Source organism: Salvelinus fontinalis, chromosome 19 (assembly GCF_029448725.1).
Source record: "Salvelinus fontinalis isolate EN_2023a chromosome 19, ASM2944872v1, whole genome shotgun sequence".
In the NCBI taxonomy this organism is placed as follows: Eukaryota; Metazoa; Chordata; class Actinopteri; order Salmoniformes; family Salmonidae; genus Salvelinus; species Salvelinus fontinalis.
In genome coordinates, this window is record NC_074683.1 from 45,756,426 (window position 1) to 45,777,835 (window position 21,410).

General features: G+C 41.3%; 1 protein-coding gene across 5 annotated transcripts in view; it reads left to right on the top strand.

Annotated features, from left to right (window-relative positions):
* Positions 1–2,438: 2,438 nt before the first annotated feature.
* LOC129816826 (nectin-3-like) overlaps positions 2,439–21,410 on the top strand; it is a 38,803-nt gene continuing 19,831 nt past the window's right edge. For 3 of the 5 annotated variants that reach the window (XR_008753618.1, XM_055871741.1, XM_055871742.1), the window contains exons 1-4: positions 2,439–2,557; positions 12,015–12,101; positions 12,617–12,964; positions 16,458–16,763. Coding sequence is in view for 4 of the 5 variants with exons in the window: in XM_055871741.1 (XP_055727716.1) it covers positions 12,026–12,101; positions 12,617–12,964; positions 16,458–16,763 (730 nt within the window). In the remaining variant the exon portion in view is untranslated. Of the gene's footprint in view, positions 2,558–12,014; positions 12,102–12,616; positions 12,965–13,241; positions 13,457–16,457; positions 16,764–21,410 lie in introns of those variants that run through there. The other 2 variants (XM_055871744.1, XM_055871743.1) reach the window with 2 other exon arrangements.

The following is a 21,410-nucleotide window of genomic DNA, read 5'->3' on the forward strand; positions in this document are numbered from 1 at the left end:
GTCATCCCTACTGCCTTTGATCTGGCGGACATATTAAACACACATGCTTCGTTTGTAAATGTTGGTGTGCCCCTGGCTATCCCTAAAGAAATAAATAAATAAATAAAATAAGAAATGGTGCCGTCTGGTGTGCTTAATATAACGAATTAGAAATTATTTACACGTTTAGTTTTGATACTTAATCATATTTTAAACAATACTTTTTGACTTTTACTCAAGTAGAATTTTACTGGGTGACTTTCACTTTTACTTTAGTCATTTCCTATCTTTACTTTTACTCAAGTATGACAATTGGGTACTTTTTCCACCAGTGTTCTTCTAACATAGAAGAATTACACAGTTATTCACGATAATTCCCACATAATGCCTGTTGAGAGCTCCATCGAAATTATCCCGCAGCCAGGCAATTCATTAACTCATTGAAAGGGTGATCTCAGAAAACACAGATCTACGGCTGAAAAGATGGCAGAAGCGAACAATGAAGTGGATTCTGAATCTTACGTTGGTAGAATCAAGGAGAATTGGAGTATTGTCCAAAAGAATGGAAAACGGAGCAAAGTAGTGTACAGTGATGAGAATGTCCCTTCGTATCTAGTAGGAGTATGGTTTGTTAATAAGGAGCAGCTGAGCAGATTACCAATCTTTAAGAAACATTTTGAAATATCCAAACTGGTGGAGAGAGTGCTGGGAAAAGTAAAGGCTGTGAGGATCATGAGTGGTGGGCTTGTTTAGATTTTGTTGTGCTTCCGCGGATCAGAAGGAGCGAGCTTTGCCTCTTAGCCAATGTGATAAATGTGAAGTGTCGTGTGTGTCTCTTCCGAACAGGGTACCACTCAAGTGGGTTATATCTGGTGTCTCGTGGAAAGTCTATTTTGAAGAAATGAAAAATATTCCTGGAGTGATTGATGCAAGTCGGATGAATCGTGTGGTGAAAAAGTGAAGTCTATCTGTTCTTTTGTTTTTTTATATGGAGTCTCTCCCTACTCAAGTGCAGTTGGGGTATATAAACTACAGAGTCAGAGCATTTATCCCAAGACCAATGCTGTGTGATCATTGTAAAGCTTTTGGTCATGTTTCAAGTGTTTGCAGAAGGGAGATGTCCAAGTTGTGGAAAAGATCATATCACGTGTTTTAAAAGTGAGGAAATTGTGACATGTTGCAATTGTGGTGGGAACCATGAAGCTACATCTTTCGATTGCCCGACAATGGTAAAAGAATGAAGTGGCCGAAGTCAGGGCTGTCCAGAGCATTTCAAATGCAGCAGCTGTTAAAAGGGCTGTGGGTTTGAATGGTGCTCCTGAAGAGCCCATGGTGGAGGCCTTCACTGCAGACTGCAGGGGTTTCCGTTCACCAGCAGGACCCTGACATTTTAAAGGTTAAGAAGGTGGACTTTGTGGCCTTTATAGCTATGGTGATAAATGGCACTGCCAAGGTGGAGAGAAGGTCTAGGAGGATAGATATTATTGTGGATGTGAGGGAGCGGTCCCTGGGACTGAGAGATTTCTCTGCAGTGGAGTTACATGGAATATTGTCACGTGCTGTACCACGCTCTCAGGCCCTAGAGCCTGAGAAGGGAGATATGGAGATTTGAAAGGAAGAAGAGGGAGTTTTGTTTTTATTTGGATGGATTAAGTTAGTTTCACTATCACATATGGATTTTCTTTTTACCTTGTTTTGGTTTTTCAACTGTCCAGTTGGTGGCTGCAATACACCTTTTTGGGTTGCAGTACGCCATAAAACACACAGCAGAAGATGAACAAACAAAAGCAACAGTGTGTAGGAAGGAGGGTCCAAGGTGTGATGAATGTGCAGAAGGGCATGAGACAAAGGAATGTGAAGTATTGGGGAAAGTAGTGGTATGTGTTAATTGTAGCGGTGCCCATGGCGCTGGGGATCAGAAATATCCTGTGCGAGAGAGGCAGGTTGAGGTTTCCAGGGTTAGAGTAGTGCTGAAGTTGTCATATGCTGAGGCAGTGAAGAAAGTAGAGGAAGATGGGTTAAGGGGGAGGAGTGGTGAGAGTAGTAGAGATATACCAGTACAGAGGGATAGGCCAAAAAGTGATAAAAGTTTCAGTAAAATGGGATTTTTAGCAGTTATAGCAATGGTTATTAATTGTACAGCAGGGATGGATCAGAAATCTCAGAAAATTTAGGCTGGGGTGGCAGCTGCAGAGAGGTATTTGGGTGTGCAAGACTTTACAGGGTGTGTTAAGTGGTGATGTCCCATCCTTTCAGGATGATGGCATGAGTTAGGAATAAATACATTGAATTAGAGGAGTGGTGTTAATTTTATTTTATATAATTTTGAAATTAGTGAGTGTAGTGTTAGATGGTAGGTATTTATTTAGTACATGTTTATGTATTTTTTCAAGCAAAGTACAAGGAGTTGTACTCCAGTCTAGTAGGTGGCGCTAATGCAACAAATTGGATATCAACCGCCGTTAAACCTCAGAAGAACAACACATACGTGGTAGCAATAGGCTATTCCAAGACAGACCAAACCTTGATGAAGAAGAATTGTTTGTGCTATGGACAAACATTAAAAATAAATTACGTGGTAAGTTGATGCCTATTCGTCTTCTAGTTAGGTGAATAGATCGTGCTGCGATCTGTCGTCCAACATCATCGTTACATGTACCTTTGCCATGACTAACAAAATGTTTGATAACGCCATTTGATTTTGTCGCAGCAATAAAGTTGCCACATTTAGCCAATAAACCATGTTTCTATAACGTTGTCAGAAGATTTAAGAAGGAATATCGACATAACTTCTAACGGCCAATTTCCCTTCAAAATAATAATTATTGTGAGCTAATGTGACGCAAAGGAATTTTTATATGTTGCAAGAGAGAAAAATACGCCATTTTTAAACATAACAAATGGGCAATTGTGCCGTAATGTGGCAGATGTTAAGAGTACAAACCGTTATAAATGGCATATTTGCGAGATTGACTTTTCCTTTCAATAGGCATAGGTTAGACATAATGACTAAACGTTTTTTTTTTGTGTGTATTTGTAATTCAACTCTTCCATGGGTTGGTTAGTTAGCTGAAAGTAGCTTATAGCCCCTCGCTGCCAACTAATTTTCAGGGTAAGTTGTTAGAGGCAGATTGATTTGTTGCTAAATGACGTTGTGGTGTTATTGCGTGATAACGTAAAACTGCGTCATTACGTAGAATACACAATAACGTTACTCAAATTGACTGGCCATCTCGGCGAAAAATATGATTTGACATTTGTTCAGGTACAGACTCCCACTTTTTTGTGTACTTCTGGCTGTACAATTTTGATTGAGACATGTTGTAAGTTCTGTTCAAGGTCAAACATTCGTGACCAACTATATTCATTGGGGTTGGCTCGTCGAACCCGTACTACTGCTGCTGCAGTCAGCCAACAATGATTTGCAATTTGATGAAATTGCTGCTGGCCTTCCCCATACACTGATACATCTCTCTTATTTCAGCCCACCCCGCTTTTTATTCATGTTTTTGTCAACTTCTTTTTTTCTCTTATTTTTTACAATTGTGAAGAGACTTTGGTCCTTAAAGCGCTGTGCACGAGCTGAGCGCCTGCTGCTGACGTCACTCACAATGCACTTTTGCAGCCAGGCGCGTGTGTTGTGACCGAGAAAATCGTTTTTGTGTCAATTAGAGGGGAAATGCTGCATTTTAGCGTTTGAGTCACTTTTCAAAAGTTGCTAAAAGTTCCAAATACATTTTAAAACTAGATACATTTGTTGCTAGGTGCTGTTTGAAAAAAAAGTTGCCAAGGTAGTCTGAAAAGTTGCTAAAGCTAGCAACAAAATTGCTAAGTTGGCGTCACTTCAGATGGGCTACAGTACTGCCCTCCCAAGCAAAAAGGCAGTAACTGCTCATAGAGTGGAACTGAGAAAAATGGCTTCAAAGTTTAATTGTCCAGCCAAATGAATTCTAGTGAGATCATTGGAGATGTTGCCTTACTAGGGGTATTTTTTTTAAATTCATGTTAACCCTGACCTTTGGCATGACATTTGACCCTTAAACGACAGTTACTGCCTTCTTCCTTGGCATGATATGTTATAAATTGCAGGGTAAAACCAAAGCAAAGAGCAGTATCTGACATTTTCATTTGTTAGTTTACTATACTTCTCATTTATGCTATTAATACAAGAGCAGTGTAATTACTGACAGTGTAAAATAGTTGAAACTGCATCCTTTGTGTGTCTCTAATTAAGATACCAGTTGCATCTACATAGAGATGTAGATAATGCGTCAGTCTCATTACATTCTGTGTTTGACAAGTAGCCCATGTCTTGTTATAAGAAGAAATGTGAAAAGCAGCACTGCAATTGTTTAAATTACATGCAATTATTACCTGTCTTGTAAAATATAATGATGGAACATGATAGAAGTATGACATAGGGTAATACAAATTATAAGAAATTACCATGAGATTGCTAATAAAAACATTTTTAATTTTTTCAAATTACACTTTTTAATTAATTAATAAATAAATAACAGCTTTAAGAATACATTTTAAACATATTTACATGTTCATATTCACAAGAGGACCCAAATGACATTTAGCTACAATTGATAAAATGCTGAATAGTTACATTTCATTTTTAAGTAAAACTTATTCAGTGCTCTTCCATATCACTCCTCAGCAATGCTGTTCACAGCCAAGGCATTCCAGAACTGCCTTCGATTTGCAGGCATCAGAGGACACAGCTTGGTGATTATGTCCATCTTCTTGGACTCTTCTATCCCTCTATCCTGTGTACGTAGTGTCGAGGGTGTCTCTAGAGTGACTTTCTTCATGATAAAGTCAAGCTCTGTGAAATCCCTTTCTTCATGGGAGACTTTGTTGAAGAGGCTCCTGGATCCACGCCTCAACTGGATCTCAGCCATCTCTGCCAGCTTTGGTGCTGCTGCCTTCTTCAGCTTGACGATGGAATGGCCAGCTTTCCATGCCAGGATGTTTTCCTTTTTCATTTCCACCACCTCCACCTTGCCTGCATTGGAAGTGGTGACCACATGGAGGAAGTCCCCGAAGTCGTACACCACACCTCCAGGTCGAGCTTTCATTTCCTGTTCCACGCCATGGTGGAAACTGTCAGCACTCATGAAGGTGTGTCCTGGCTCGAAGAACTTTAGGGTGATGGCCTCCAAAGTTGAGTCAGCATTGACAACACTGCCCAGTGATGTTAGGAGTCACCAGTTTTTATTTTGAGAAGTGCAGTTATCCACCCAATACACTGCATGCTTGACATCTCTCCCCCTCTCCATTGCTGTTACGTAAAATTAAGTAATCTCCTCTGCCTCCCGACCAGCTGTACCTTCATGCCATACCACTGAGATTGTTTTCTTTTTCTTTTGAGACTTCTTTCCAATGGTGGTGAATGTCTCGATAGGCAACGATTCTTCTTGTGAACAATGCTGTTTTCACACCTGGCATGCGAGCATGATGACTTTTTGCATATCAACGCTCCTCACAGACCAGTCCTCAGGCCAATCTTTCTGTGCATCAGCCTGGTAAGGGCTTCTGCTCTGCCCTGCAGACTTATGTTCCTCATATTTCCTACATTGCATGCAGTCAGGGTTGGATGTTGAATTCAGGTGCTACATGGCTGTTGTCTTGGCAGGCTTGGGTTTCCATGGCCTCATTCTCCCTGTGCTCCATCTTCAGATGATGACCCTGCACCAAACAGAGCTCGCACTCCTCCTCTCCAAGCTTCACAAAGCTGATTTTCCTTCCCTTTACCGCCTTGCGATAGGTTTTGTAACCGCAGCTGGCATCTTTGTTCTTCGCTTTGTAGTCATTATGCATGAACCGAATATTGACGTCACTAGAGAGGTAGAGGCGATGTGGGGCATGCTCTCGTCTGAAGTGGCTGATTTTGGGATGGAAAGACTCAATGTGTTGCAGGATTGGATTCATGTTCAATTTGCTCGCTGAAGCTTTCTTTCCCCTCTGATCCTTTGGTGGAATCAGTTTGGTGGTGATTGTCACGATGATGGGCAAGTCAATCAGCCTGTCATTTTTGGGGTGGTACCCCATTGTTGTCAGAAAAAACACTTTGCACACCTGTTGTGCAGAACCGCTCTGGTTTGGAAGATGGTACAGAAACGACCTGCTGCGTCGACTGTCAGCGCCAACGGTGATATTTTCCTTAGATTGCTGTGCCACCATGTGGAAGATCCATGTCCTCTTCTCCTTATACTTCATCTCCCAAAACCTTCCCCATATGTCCTTTTGTCTACCCTCTGAAATATTCTGAGTACATTGCCTCTTGCATTTGGGACCACATGACTTACCCATTGGTGGAATCTTGGATTTCTTGTTTGATAAGTTGTCTGGAGTTGTGTCCACGGGCTCAGCTGCCACTTGTGCTGGAACATCCAACTCTGAAGGTGGATAATTATCTTCATCATCATCATTGGCAATTGTTTTCTCATCTGATAGACTGATTTCTACGGAGTCAGAGGCCACCCACTGGTCCTCTATTTCATCAAATAGTGTTGACACTGTGACTTCAGTTAAAGGGGGTAGATCAGGAATATTTGTTGGAATGTGGCCCTAAAACTCAACTGAAATAAATAGAGCAAATAATCAGGGACATCATCCTAATGATTCTATTCTGTCATGGATGATAATGATTCATACTTTTGTGGTGTGCAAACATTTGATCATAATCCTTCTCAGTTATTCTATAACTTAGGATATAATCAATGTTGATTTTTTTCTTGTGCAAACATTATCATCATTTTCACTGTCATAACTCAGTTCATCTATTAATTTCATACCTGCTCCCAAAAAGGCTCTTACATTTTCATCTGTATTTACAAAGACAAAGAAATTGCATGGATGGACATTGACAGGAATAAAACCTAGTGTTGACCTGGTTGTACTGTCCTAATACACCCTCACATGGCAACTTTGATCCGCATAGATACTAATCATCTAGACCACAGGGATTGGTGGAAGTCATGCAAAACAGTTTTTTCCGCATTCATGTAAAGATGGCACTGAAGCAGACACATTGGGCATGTCAAAGCTTGTTGTATTAATTGCATACGCCACCAACAAAGGTGATGGATACAATTTGGGATTTTAACTTTCCTTACTGGGACAGTGACGCAATACTGGAATATAAAAGAAAACCAGAAACCCTGAACATGTGAGTAGATGGTTGTCACTTAACTTCCGGCGCCGACAGAGATGCGTTCCTAGGAAACCAGGCAGTATTTTGTTCTATGTGTTATTTCTTACAATGTTACCCCAGAAAATCTTAGGTTTTATTACATACAGTCGGGAGGAACTATTGGATATAAGAGCAACGTCAACTCAACAACTTTACTACCAGGAATACGACTTTCCCGAAGCGGATCCTCTGTTTGGCCCAGAACAATGGATCGGATCCCAGCCGGCGACCCAAAACAACGGCGCCGTAGAAGGGGCAGACGGAGTGGTCTTCTGGTCAGGCTCCGTAGACAGGCACATCGCGCACCGCTCCCGATCATACTACTCGCCAATGTCCAGTCTTTTGACAACAGGGTAGACAAAATCCGAGCAAGGGTAGCATTCCAGAGAGACATCAGAGACTGTAACGTTCTTTGTTTCAAGGAAACATGGCTCACTCGAGACACGCGATCTGAGTCGGTACAGCCACCTGGTTTCTTCACACATCGCGCCGACAGAAACAAGCATCTCTCTGGTAAGAAGAAGGGCGGGGGTGTATGCCTTATGATTAACCTCTCTGTGATATGTGGGACGCTAGCGTCCCAACTGGCCAACATCCAGTAAAACTGCAGAGGGCCAAATTCAAATAAATTACTATAAATATTTAACTTTCATGAAATCACACATACAATACACCAAATTAAAGCTACACTTGTTGTGAATCCAGCAAACGTGTCAGATTTCAAAAAGGCTTTACGGGGAAAGCAAACGATGCTATTATCTGAGGACAACACCCCAGCAAACCAACACAGACAATCATATTTCAACCCTCCAGGCACGACACAAAACGCAGAAATAAAGATATAATTCATGCCTTACCTTTGACGAGCGTCTTCTGTTGGCACTCCAATATGTCGCATAAACATCACAAATGGTCCTTCTGTTCGATTAATTCCATCAATATATATCCAAAATGTCCATTTTATTTGGCGCGTTTGATCCAGAGAAACACCGGTTCCAACTCGCGCAACATGACTACAACATTTCTCATAAGTTACCTGTAAGCTTTGTCCAAACATTTCAAACTACTTTCCTAATACAACTTTAGGTATTTTTTTACGTAAATAATCGATACAATTTAAGACAGGATTAACTGTGTACAATACCGGAGGAAATCAAAGTGGAGCGTGCTTTTCAGGTCACGCGCCTCTATCAAAGAGTACAGTTCTCTCTAACCTCGTTCTGAACAGTGCTACTTCTTCATTTCTCAAAGGAAAAACCTGAACCAATTTCTAAAGACTGTTGACATCCAGTGGAAGCGATAGAAACTGCAAGAAAGTCCCTTTTAGAAATCTGGATTCCCAATGAAAACCCATTGAAAAGAGTGACCTCAAATTCTTTTTTCTTTTTTTATGGTTTGTCCTCGGGGTTTTGCCTGCCAAAAAAGTTATGTTATACTCACAGACATGATTCAAACAGTTTTAGAAACTTCAGAGTGTTTTCTATCCAATACTAATAATACTATGCATATATTAGCAACTATGACTGAGGAGCAGGCCGTTTACTCTGAGCACGCTATTCATCCAAAAGTTAAAATGCTGCCCCTTATCCTCTTCAAAGTAGCCACCCTTTGCATTGATGACAGCTTTGCACACTCTTAGCATTCTCTCAACCAGCTTCATGAGGTAGTCCTTGAAGGAGTTCCGACATAAGCTAATCACTTGTTGGCTGCTTTTCCTTTACTCTGCAGTCCAATTCATCCCAAACCATCTCAATTGGGTTGAGGTCAGGTGATTGTAGAGGACAGTTCATCTGATGCAGAACTCCATCACACTCCTTTTTGGTCAAGTAGCCCTTACACAGCCTGGAGGTGTGTTTTGGGTCATTGTCCTTTTGAAAAACAAATGATTGTCCTACCAAGCGCAAACCAGATGGGATGGCGTATCGCTGCAGAATGCTGTGGTAGCCATGCTGGTTAAGTGTGCCTTGAATTCTAAATAAATCAGTGTCACCAGCAAAGCACCCCACACTATCACTCCTCCTCTGTGCTTCACGGTGGGAACCACACATGCAGAGATATTCCGTTCACCTACTCTGCGTCTCATGAAGACATGGCGGTTGGAACCAAAAATCTGAAATTTGGACTCAGATTTCCACCTGTCTAATGTCCATTGCTTGTGTTTCTTGGCCCAAGCAAGTTTCTTCTTTATTATTGGTGTCCTTTAGAAGTGGTTTCTTTGCAGCAATTTGACAATGAAGACCTGATTTCACGTAGTCTCCTCTGAACAGTTCATGATGAGATGTGTCTGTAACTTGAACTCTGAAGCATTTATTTTGGCTGCAATCTGAGATGCAGTTAATTGCTGATTTCTAAGGCTGGTAACTCTAATGAATTTATCCTCTGCAGCAGAGGTAACTCTGGGTCTTCCTTTCCTGTGGCGGGCCTCATGAGAGCCAGTTTCATCATAGCGTTTGATGGTTTTTGCGACTGCACTTTCCGGATTGACTGACCTACTTGTCTTAAAGCAATGATGGACTGTCGTTTCTCTTCGCTTTTTGAGCTGTTCTTGCCATAATATGGACTTGGTATTTTACCAAATAGGGCTATCTTCTGTATACCACTCCTACCTTGTCACAACACAACTGATTGGCTCAAACCCATTAAGAAGGAAAGAAATTCCAAAAATTAACTTTTAACAAGGCACACCTGTAATTGAAACGCATTCCAGGTGACTACCTCATGAAGCTGATTCAGAGAATGCCAACAGTGTGCAAAAATGTAATCAAGGCAAAGGGTGGCAATTTTTGGTTACTACTTGATTCCATTTGTTGTTTCATAGTTTTGATGTCTTCACTATTATTCTACAATGTAAAAAGAAAAACACGAATGAATAGGATTGTCAACTTTTGACTGGTACTGTAAGTATTCAGACCCTTTGTTGAAGCACTTTTGGCAGCAAGTACAGCCTAGACTATTCGTGGGTATGCCGCTACAGGCTTGGTACACCTGTATTTGGGGAGTTTCTCCCATTTATTCTCTGCAGATCCTCTCAAGCTCTGTCAGGTTGGATGGGGAGCATTGCTGCATTGCTATTTTCAGGTCTCCAGAGATGTTCGCTCGGATTCAAGTCCGGACTCTGGCCGGGCCACTCAAGGACATTCAGAGACTTGTCCCAAAGCCATTCCTGCGTTGTCTTGGCTGTGTGCTAAGGGTTGTTTTCCTGCTGGAAGGGGAACCTTTACCCCAAGTGTGAGGTCCTGAGCACTCTGGATCAGGTTTTCATCAAGGTTCTCTCTGTACTTTTCTTTGTTCATCATTTTCTCAACCCTGACTAGTCTCCCAGTCCCTGCCACTGAAAAACATACCCACAGCATGATGCTGCCACCATAATTCTTCACGGTAGCGATGGTGCCAGGTTTCCTCCAGACGTGATGCTTAGAATTCAGGCCAAAAAGTTCAATCTTGGTTTCATTATACCAGAGAATCTTGTTTCTCATGGTCTGATGGTTTGCCTTTTAGCAGGGCTGTTATTTGCCTTTTAGTGAGGAGTGGCTTCCGTCTGGCTTTCTACCATAAAGTCCTGATTGGTGGAGTGCTGCAGAGATGTTGTCCTTCTGGAAGGTTCTCCTATCTCCACAGAGGAACTCTGGAGCTCTGTCAGAGTGACCATCGGGTTCTTGGTCACCTCCTTGACCAAGGACCTTCTCCCCCGATTGCTCAGTTTGAGTCTTGGTGATTCCAAACTCCTTCCATTTAAGAATGATGGAGGCCACTGTGTTCTTAGGGACCTTCATTGTAGCAGAAATGTTTTGGTACCCTTCCCCAGATCTGTGCCTTGACACAATCCTATCTTGGAGCTCTACGGACAATTACTTTGAACTCATGGCATGGTTTTTGCTCTGACATGCACTGTCAACTGTGGGACCTTATATAGAGAGGTGTGTGCCTTTCCCAATCCTGTTCAATCAATTGAATTGACCACAGGTGGACTCATCTCAAGGATGTTGTAGAACATGTGTCTACAGTTGTAGAACTATCTCAAGGATGATCAATGGAAACTGGATGCACCTGAGCTCATTTTTTTTAGTCTCATAGCAAAGGGTCTGAACACTAATATACAATAATCTGTTTTTTATTTTTAATAATTGAGAAAACATTTCCCAACCTGCTTTCCCTTTGTCATTTTTCGGTATTGTGTTTAGATTGGGGGGTATATTTATTCAATTTTAGGATAAGGCTGTAACAATTTTGAAAAAGTGAAGGATCTGAATACTTAATGCACTATGTAACTTGTTAAGCACATTTTTACTCCTGAATTTATTTAGGCTTGTCATAACAATACTGATTGACTTCAGACATTTCAGCTTTTCATTTTTATTTAATTTGTAAAACTGTCTAAACATAATTCCACTTTGACATTATGGGGTATTGTGTGTAGGCCAGTAACACAACAAAATGTGGAAAAAGTCAAGGGTTGTGAATCATTATTGAAGGCACTTTTATACGATTTGTTACCCTTAGAGTTGTGCAAAGTTAGTAAAATCTTAATGAAAATGATTCACAGCTGTAATGGCTGCCAAAGGTGCTTCCACCAAATATTAACTCAGGGTGGGTGAAGACTTATCCAAGTATGATATTTCATTTTTTGGTTGGGTGGGGGACATTTTCTATACTTTCTTTCAATTTCAAAATGTGGAGTAGATCTGTAGGATAATTGTTTTCCTCAGATTTTGGGACAAAAATGGAAGGCAGCAAAATGTGAAAAGTGCAATGGGGTGTAGAGCACAACAGTTAGTTATCAACAAATGCAACAACATTACATCAGGATATAATATAATTCTATTTTTCCTAGTGACCCTTGCAATGAGAAGAGCAAAGCATGTCACGGAAGCTGTTCTATGCTGTGTGATTCTACTCGCCATCCACAGGAGTTCAGAAAGTAGGTCTCCAATTTATGTCATAAAATCTCATACTATTGAGCTCAAGTTTTTTATTATTGACACAGGGCAGGCAATAACACACACACAACACACACTCCTATCATTCTAGACCTTGTCCTTTTAGAAAACAACAAGGCACACACATCACTTCAGTATGTTCACTATGTTTTGAGACATGATGAACATGCACAAGCATCTGGAATGTCTTGAATAACGGTATGAACAGAGTCAATGTTTTTGGCTTATTATTCTAATACTATATTCACTACGTAGCTTCAGCCTAGACTGGACACAGATCTGACTATGGCTGCCCAAATACATTTTTGCAATAGTCGTACACAAATGTCTGCATCAATAGGAGATCATATTTCACAAGCACAGCTATATACAAACAATTATCTTATTTGTGTATGTTTAGGTACCATTTCTGTAAATTATTATTTATTTTTTGGAGTTTAAGCATCTATTCTACAGGTACATTTTTGAATGTTTTTTGAGCCTATGTTTTCTCAAGGTATACGGGTGATTGGAGGAAGCAGGACTGTGGTACAGGGAGAGGACGTGGACTTATCCTGCAGACTGCTAGAGACAGATGAGGAGCTTGAACAGATAACATGGCAGAAAAAGACTCTGGAAGAACCAGAGAACCATAATTTCTTGCTTATTTATCCCAGTGGGGTTACTGACTTTATTTCATCGAATGGATTGGAAAATAGAGTCCAGTTTTTTGGGAACCTGACAGAAAACATTGGTTCTATTCGAATAACAGCTGCCAGACTGTTGGATGAAGGCACCTTCACATGCGTCTTCAGTCTTTTCCCAAGTGGAGTATACAGTATAGAGATACCTCTTACTGTGCTAGGTAAGAACACTTCCTTCTTTGCCTCACTGTTTCTACTTTTAACGTTGTAGAAAGTGTGTGAAATATCAATACCAGAAAGTGGGTAGGGGTTCATTATTTAAGTGTAAGTAAGAGCAGAGACCTCATCTACACATTTCTGTTATTTGTTTTTTTTAACCAATATCCTCTTACTTACCACGAAAGTTGTAACGAGAGCACATCAACTCTCAATATACTCAGTGTTCAGTTTATTAGGTACATCCATCTTGTACCGGGTCGAACCCCCCTTTGCCTCCAGAATAGCCTGAAGTCTTCGGGGAATGGAAACGTTTTTCAGTTGGTATCAGGGGACCTAACGTGTACCAGGAAAACATGCCCTACACCATTACACCACCGACACCAGCCTGTACCGTTGACACCAGGCAGGATGGGGCTATGGACTTATGCTGCTTACACCAAATTCTGACTCTGCCATCAGCATGAAGCAACAGGAACCGGGATTCGTCATACCAGGTGATGTTTTTCCACTCCTCAATTGTCAAGTGTTGGTGATCGCGTGGCCGCTGTCACACACTTTGTAATCGGGTGTGGTCGTCTGCTACAGTACCCCATCTGTGACAAGAACCAATGAGTGGTGCGTTCCAAGATGCCGTTCTGCACACCGTTGTACTGGGCCGTTATTTGCCTGTTTGTGGCCCGCCTATTAGCTTGTAGGATTATTGCCTTTCTCCTTCAACCTCTCATCAACGAGCTGTTTTCTCCCACTGGACTGCTCCTGCTGACTGGATGTTTTTTGTTGGTCACACCATTCTCGGTAAACCCTAGACACTGTCGTGCGTGAAAAGCCCAGGAGGCCAGCAGTTTCTGAGATATTGGAACCGGCGTTCCTGGCACCGCCGATCATACCACGCTCAAAGTTGCTTAGGTCACTCGTTTTGCCCATTCTAACGTTCAATCGAACTGTGACTGAATGCCTCGACGCCTGTCTGCCTGCTTTTATACAGCAAGCCACGGCCACGTTAACTCAATCTTAGGAGCAAACCACTTTTGCTTGACTGTCAGTCACTTTGGATTAAAGCATCTGCTAAACAGCATATATTAATATACAATTTTCAGATGAAGTAGTATTTCCTCAAAAGCCTTAAGTTCAAAACTGTAAGGTGATGACATTTGTAATGCTCCCTATCTTATGTTCAGAACCTTTTATTTATTTTTATTGAACACAACTTTTACCCCCGAGTCATTCATGCAAAATCTTAAGTTTTCTATGAAATGCCATGGGAACATTTTGTTTTGTCACCAATACAACAGATAATGATAAGCTCACTGCAAAAGATACCAGATGCACATTACAAAACTGTTATTTTTGAAGTGCTGAATAGTAGATAGTAAATATAATTTTCAATACAGTATTTGACTAACCGGTCATCCAAAACCGAATTTGCATACCAATTTCTTTCTATCACTTTGGTGCAATTTTCAGGTATAAACTATTAGCACAAAAATGTAAACAGATCATCAAAATGGCTTATGTTGCAAAAGTCTATTTTTAATTGACAACAAATACACAAAATAATTTGTTCAATGCACCAAATCACTCTTTCAATTAGAATTAATTTTCAAATATAAATATCTGCTTTCACAATTCAATAATCACTTACTTTTGAAATGACTTGACATTTAACTATGACTGAATCCATCAGTTCAAAACTGATACCTGCTGAATCAAAATTGTAGAAAGGTCAGTTTAGGTATATAATTGCTGAATACAGTAGAATTCTATTCTTTAGATAAAATCCAATTTGATTTGTCACAGTCTACACCTGTTGGTTACAGAAGTAACAGTGAAATGCTTACTTACGGGCCCTTCCCAACAATACAGAGAAAAATAAAATAGAAAAGTGGTAACACGTAATAATGAAAAATGCACAATGAGTAACAATAACTTGGCTATATACACGGGGCACCAGTACCGAGTTGATGTGCAGGAGTATGAGGTCATTGAGACCGATATGTACATATAAAGTGCATTTGGAAAGTATTTAGACCCCTTTAATTTTTCCACATTTTGTTGAGTTACAGCCTTATTCTAAAATGGATTCAATAGTTTTTTCCCCCTCATCAATTTACACACAACTGAAATTTCACATATACATAAGTATTAAGACCTTTTACTCCCGAGTGGCGCAGCGGTCTAAGGCACTGAGATGGCGACACTACAGTCCCTGGTTCGAATCCAGGCTGAATCACATCCGGCTGTGATTGGGAGTCCAATATGACGGCGCACAATTGGCCCAGCATCGTCTCCTTCCTGAGCGGTATGATGGCTGCTTGGTCCCATGGTGTATATACTTGTGTACTATTGTTTGTACAGATGAACGTGGTACCTTGGAAATTGCTCCCAAGGATGAACCAGACTTGTGGAGGTCTACAATTTTTGTTCTGAGGTCTTGGCTAATATCTTTTGATTTTCCCATAATGTCAAGCAAAGAGGCACTGAGTTTGAAGGTAGGCCTTGAAATACATCCACAGGTACACCTCCAATTGACTCAAATTATGTCAATTAGCATATAAGAAGCTAACCAGAATAGAAAGAGGAGTGGGAGGCCACGGTGCAGAATACTTGTCCTCTTGCTCAAGCCCCACTCCTCTTTCTATTCTGGTTAGAGCCAGTTTGCGCTGTTCTGTGAAGGGAGTAGTACACAGCGTTGTACGAGATCTTCAGTTTCTTGGCAATTTCTTGCCTTTATTTCTCAGAAGAAGAATGTGTTACCAGTTTAGTGTTTTGTACTTTTCTGTGGAAATTAAACATGCTTTTTGTGTCTCTGTAGTTAGGTTTCCATCCAATTGGCGACAGTTTTTTATGTGAATATTTTAGAATCCCCATAATATTCACATTTTCCCACCATTGGTGTGTTTCCACCAAAATGGCATGTTGCAGATAAAAATCAGTGCATGATGACGACAGTGCACAAAATGTACTTTTTCGCTTAAATTTTCATGTATCGAATAAACATCAAAAGTTACATTTGTTTCCATCGCATTTTCAACTCGACTGATAGTTTTGTCAGAAAACTGTTGTGTTAAAATGTACCTACTCTGGTCTTATCATTTGCGCTCTAGCTCGCAAATATTGTGAGGGATGTCTAGTGTGCATGATGAGATTATTATAGATAAGAGCGGGATTATTTGTCAAAAGGCAGACAAGCATTGATTATCATGTCACCAGAATAAGATCCTTGCAATTTATTAGAAAGCAGCATCAAGCTCATCACCTTGCACTTTCACCACCCTGTGAAACTTAATACCTCAGGTGCCGGTACCTCACACCAGAGGGTGAGCTAAAACCGGATTTGCTGTACAGTAAATGTGTAGATACTAATGATGCTTATTGCAACATGAGCATTTGAAAACATTTCACATGACTGGCTGTGTGTTTGTTTTTTCACTGAAATTTACAATTAGTGACTAGTTCATATTTTCTGTTCTCTATTTGTTTGTTTGCTGGTCATAGTACCTCCAGTGATGAGTGTTACAGTCGATGTCCCTCCTGTCGTTGGAGAGAATGAGGTTTTCTTGGCATCCTGTTTGGCTGCTGGTGCCAAGCCACGGGCAGAAGTGAGGTGGAACACGGATGCATTCGGCAGTTTGGTGAGGACGGTGACCAACTCCACCCAGCACGCCAACGGCACCACCACGGTAGTCAGCCACCTGCTCGGGGTGCCAACCAGAGCAGCCAATCAGCAGCAGGTTCAGTGTGTGGTCAACCAGTCTGCCCTGGCAACAGAGAGGACCCTGGCCTACACAATCAACATCAACTGTAAGTATGAACTCTCTGCCTTCACTGGCTGTGGGCCTAGTAGCACCTCTAACCAGTCTGTGTGTGTGTAGTAGGCCTCTACTCTAACCATGGAGCCTGTTCTGCGGCTTCTGCCCTGACCACATTTGGCAGGAGGTTAGGAAGTGCAACTCAGTTTCCACCTCTTTTTGTGGGCAGTGTGTGCACAGCCTGTCTTCTCTTGAGATTCAGGTCTGCCTATGGCTGCCTTTTTCAATAGCAAGGCTATGCTCACTGAGTCTGTACATAGTCAAGGCTTTCCCTAATTTTGGGTCAGTCAAAGTGGTCAGGTATTCTGTCACTGTATACTCCTTGTTTAGGGCCAAATAGCATTCTAGTTTGCTCTGTTATTTTGTTAATTCTTTCCAATGTGTCAAGTAGTTATCTTTTAGTTTTCTCATGATTTGATTGGGTTTAATTGTGTTGCTTTCTTGGGGCTCTGTGGGGTCTGTTTGTGTTTGTGAACCGAGCCTCATGACCAGCTTGCTTAGGGGACTCTTCTCCAGCTTCATCTCTCTGTAGGTGATGGCTTTGTTATGGAAGGTTTGGGAATCGCTTCCTTTTAGGTAGTTTTAGAATTTAAAGGCTTTTCTGGATTTTGATATTTAGCGGATATCGGCCTAATTCTGCTCTGCAGGCATTATTTGGTGTTTTACGTTGTACACTGAGGATATTTTTGCAGAATTCTGCATGCTGATTCTCAATTTGGTGTTTGTCCCATTTTGTGAATTCTTGGTTGGTGAGCGGACCCCAGATCTCACAACCATGAAGGGCAATGGGTTCTACAACTGATTCAAGTATTTTTAGCCAGATCCTAATTGGGATGTCGAATTTTATGTTTTTTTGATGGCATAGATGGCCCTTCTTGCCTTGTCTCTCAGATCGTTCACAGCTTTCTGGAAGTTTCTTGTGGCGCTAATGTTTAGGCCGAGGTATGTATAGTTTTTTAGGTGCTCTAGGTTAACAGTGTCTAGATTGTGGTGTCTGTATTTGTGGTCCTGGCAACTGCAACATTATTTTTGTTTTACTAAGATTTACTGTCAGGGCCCAGGTCTGACAGAATCTGTGCAGAACATCTAGGTGATGCTCTAGGCCATCCTTGGTTGTGGACAAAAGCACCAGATCATCAGCAAACAGTAGACATTTAACTTCAGATTCTAGTAGGGTGAGCCCGGGTGCTGCAGACTGTTCTGGTGCCCTCACCAATTCCTTGATATACACAGTGCATTCGGAAAGTATTCAGACCCTGTTACTTTTTCCACATTTTGTTACGCTACAGCCTTATTCTAAAATGTATACATTTTTCCCCTAATCAATCTATACACAATACCCCATAATGAAAAAGGAAAAACAGGTTTTTTGAAATGTTTGAAAATTTATGAAATATCACATTTACTGAAGTATTCAGATCCTTTACTCAGTACTTTGTCGAAGTACCTTTGGTAATAATTACAGCCTTTAAGTATTCTTGGATATTATTTTACAACCTTAGCACACATGTATTTTGGAGTTACTCCCATTCTTCTCTGCAGACCCTCTCAAGCTCTGTCAGGTTGGATGGGGAGCGTCGCTGCACAGCTATTTTCAGGTGTCTCCAGAGATGTTCGATCAGGTTCAAGTCCGGGCTCTGGCTGGGCCACTCAAGGACATTTAGAGACTTGTCCCGAAGCCACTCCTGCGTTCTTTTGGCTGTTTGCTTAGGGTCGCCCCAATCTGAGGTCCCGAGTGCTCTGGAGCAGGTTTTCATCAAGGATCCCTCTGTACTTTGCTCCCTTCATTTTTCCCTCGATCCTGACTAGTCATCCCCCCATCATAATTCTGCCACCACCATGCTTAACCGTAGGGATGGTGCAAGGTTCCTCCAGACGTGATGCTTGACATTCAGGCCAAAGAGTTCAATCTTCGTTTCATCAGACCAGAGAATCTTGTTTCTCATGGTCTGAGAGTCCTTTAGGTGCCTTTTGGCAAACTCCAAGCGGGCTGTCATGTGCCTTTTACTGATGAGTGGCTTCCGTTTGACCACTCTACCATAAAGTCCTGATTGGTAGAGTGCTAATGGTTGTCCTTCTGGAAGGTTCTCCCATCTCCACAGAGGAACTCTAGAGCTCTGTTAGAGTGACCATCGGGTTATTAATCACCTCCCTGACCAAGGCCCTTCTCCCCCGATTGCTCAGTTTGGCTGGGCGGCCAGCTCTAGGAAGAGTCTTGGTGGTTTCAAATTTCTTCCATTTAAGAATGATGGAGACCACTGTGTTCTTGCAGACCTTCGATACAGCAGGCTTTTTTTTTGCCCCTCCCCAGATCTGTTCCTCGACACAGTCCTGTCTCGGAGCTCTACGGACAATTCCTTCGACCTCATGGCTTGGTTTTTGCTCTGCCATGCACTATCAACTGTGGGGCCTTAAATAGACAGGTATGGGCCTTAACAAATCATGTCCGATCAATTGGATTTACCACAGGTGGACTCCAATCAAGTTGTAGAAATATCTCAAGGATGATCAATGGAACCAGGATGCTCCTGAGCTCAATTTCGAGTCTCATAGCAAAGGGTCTGAATACTAATGTACAGTTGAAATCGGAAGTTTACATACACTTAGGTTGGAGTCATTAACTTGTTTTTCAACCACTCCACACATTTCTTGTTAACAAACTATAGTTTTGGCAAGTCGGTTAGGACATCTACTTTGTACATGACACAAGTAATTTTTCCAACAATTGTTTACAGACGGATTATTTCACTTTTCACTGTATCACAATTCCAGTGGGTCAGAAGTTTACATACTCTAAGGTGGCTGTGCCTTTAAACAGCTTGGGAAATTCCAAAAAATTATATTATGCTTTAGAAGCTTCTGATAGGCTAATTGACATCATTTGAGTCAATTGGAGGTGTACCTGTGGATGTATTTCAAGGCCTACCTTCAAATCAGTGCCTCTTTGCTTGACATCATGGGGAAATCAAAAGAAATCTGTCTGGATCATCCTTGGGAGCAATTTCCAAATGCCTGAAGGTACCACATTCATCTGTACAAACAATAGTATGCAAGTATAAACACCATGGGACCACGCAGCCGTCATACCGCTCAGGAAGGAGATGTGTTCTGTCACCTAGAGATGAACGTACTTTGGTGCGGAAAGTGTAAATCAATCCCAGAACAACAGCAAATGACCTTGTGAAGATGCTGGAGGAAACAGGTACAAAAGTATCTATATCCACAGTATAACGCGTCCTATATCGACATAACCTGAAAGGCCGCTCAGCAAGGAAGAAGCCATTAAAAAGCCAGACTACGGTTTGCAACTGCACATGGCGCCGAAGATGGTACTTTTTGGAGAAATGTCTTCTAGTCTGATGAAACAAAAATAGAACTGTTTGGCCATAATGACCATCGTAATGTTGGTAAGATAAAGGGGGAGGCTTGCAAGCTGAAGAACACCATCCCAACCATGAAGCACAGGGGTGGCAGCATCATGTTGTGGGGGTGCTTTGATGCAGGAGGGACTGGTGCACTTAACAAAATAGATGGCTTCATGAGGATGGAAAATTATGTGTATTTATTGAAGCAACATCTCAAGAGATCAGTCAGGAAGTTAAAGCTTGGTCGCAAATGGGTCTTCCAAATGGACAATGACCCCAAGCATACTTCCAAAGTTGTGGCAAAATGGCTTAAGGACAACAAAGTCAAGGTATTGGAGTGGCCATCACAAAGCCCTGACCTCAATCCTATAGAAAATATGTGTACACAACTGAAAAAGTGTGTGCGCGCAAGGAGGCCTACAAATCTGACTCAGTTACACCAGCTCTGTCAGGAGGAATGAGCCAAAATTCACCCAACTTATTGTGGGATGCTTGTGGAAGGCTACCTGAAACGTTTGACTCAAGTTAAAAAATGTAAAGGCAATGCTACCAAATACTAATTGAGTGTATGAAAACTTCTGACCCACTGGGAATGTGATGAAATAAATCATTCTCTCTACTATTATTCTGACATTTCACATTCTTAAAATAAAGTGGTGATCCTAACTGACCTAAGACAGGGAATTTTTACTAGCATTAAATGTCAGGAATTGTAGGCAGAGTCATTAGATCATTTATTTTGGTATTGTCCATATGTAGCTCGTTTTTGGTCACAGGTCCAGGAATGGCTGAAGAATTGCAACATTTGCCTAAAACTAACGCTACAGATAGCAATACTGGGGGATTTGAAAAGCCATAGTCAATCAATCAATAATATAATAATTATTTTGGCAAAGATGTTTATTTTTAATTTACAATCTGTAGAAGCTATGAGAATAGGAAGGTTCAGGTCTTTTGTGAAGCATCACAGCACAGTTGAGAAATGTATGGCAAATAGAAATCCGAAATGGATGATGTTGGAAGATAGATGGGAGGGGTTGGGTGGAGCTGAAGGGTGGGACTAATAACAAGATAAACAATATAGGGCATACGGGATCTGTGAAATGTGTATAGGTGCGGAGCTTTTGTGAAATAGCACAGTTACAAGTGGAAATAAAATTGGATGGACAACAGAAATAGAGGAAGGACTAAGAACAAATAAGAGAGAACTATTGTAAAGTGGACTGTGTCTGTAAGATAGGTATAAGATGTAGAAATTGAAGGTAAAAGCAGAA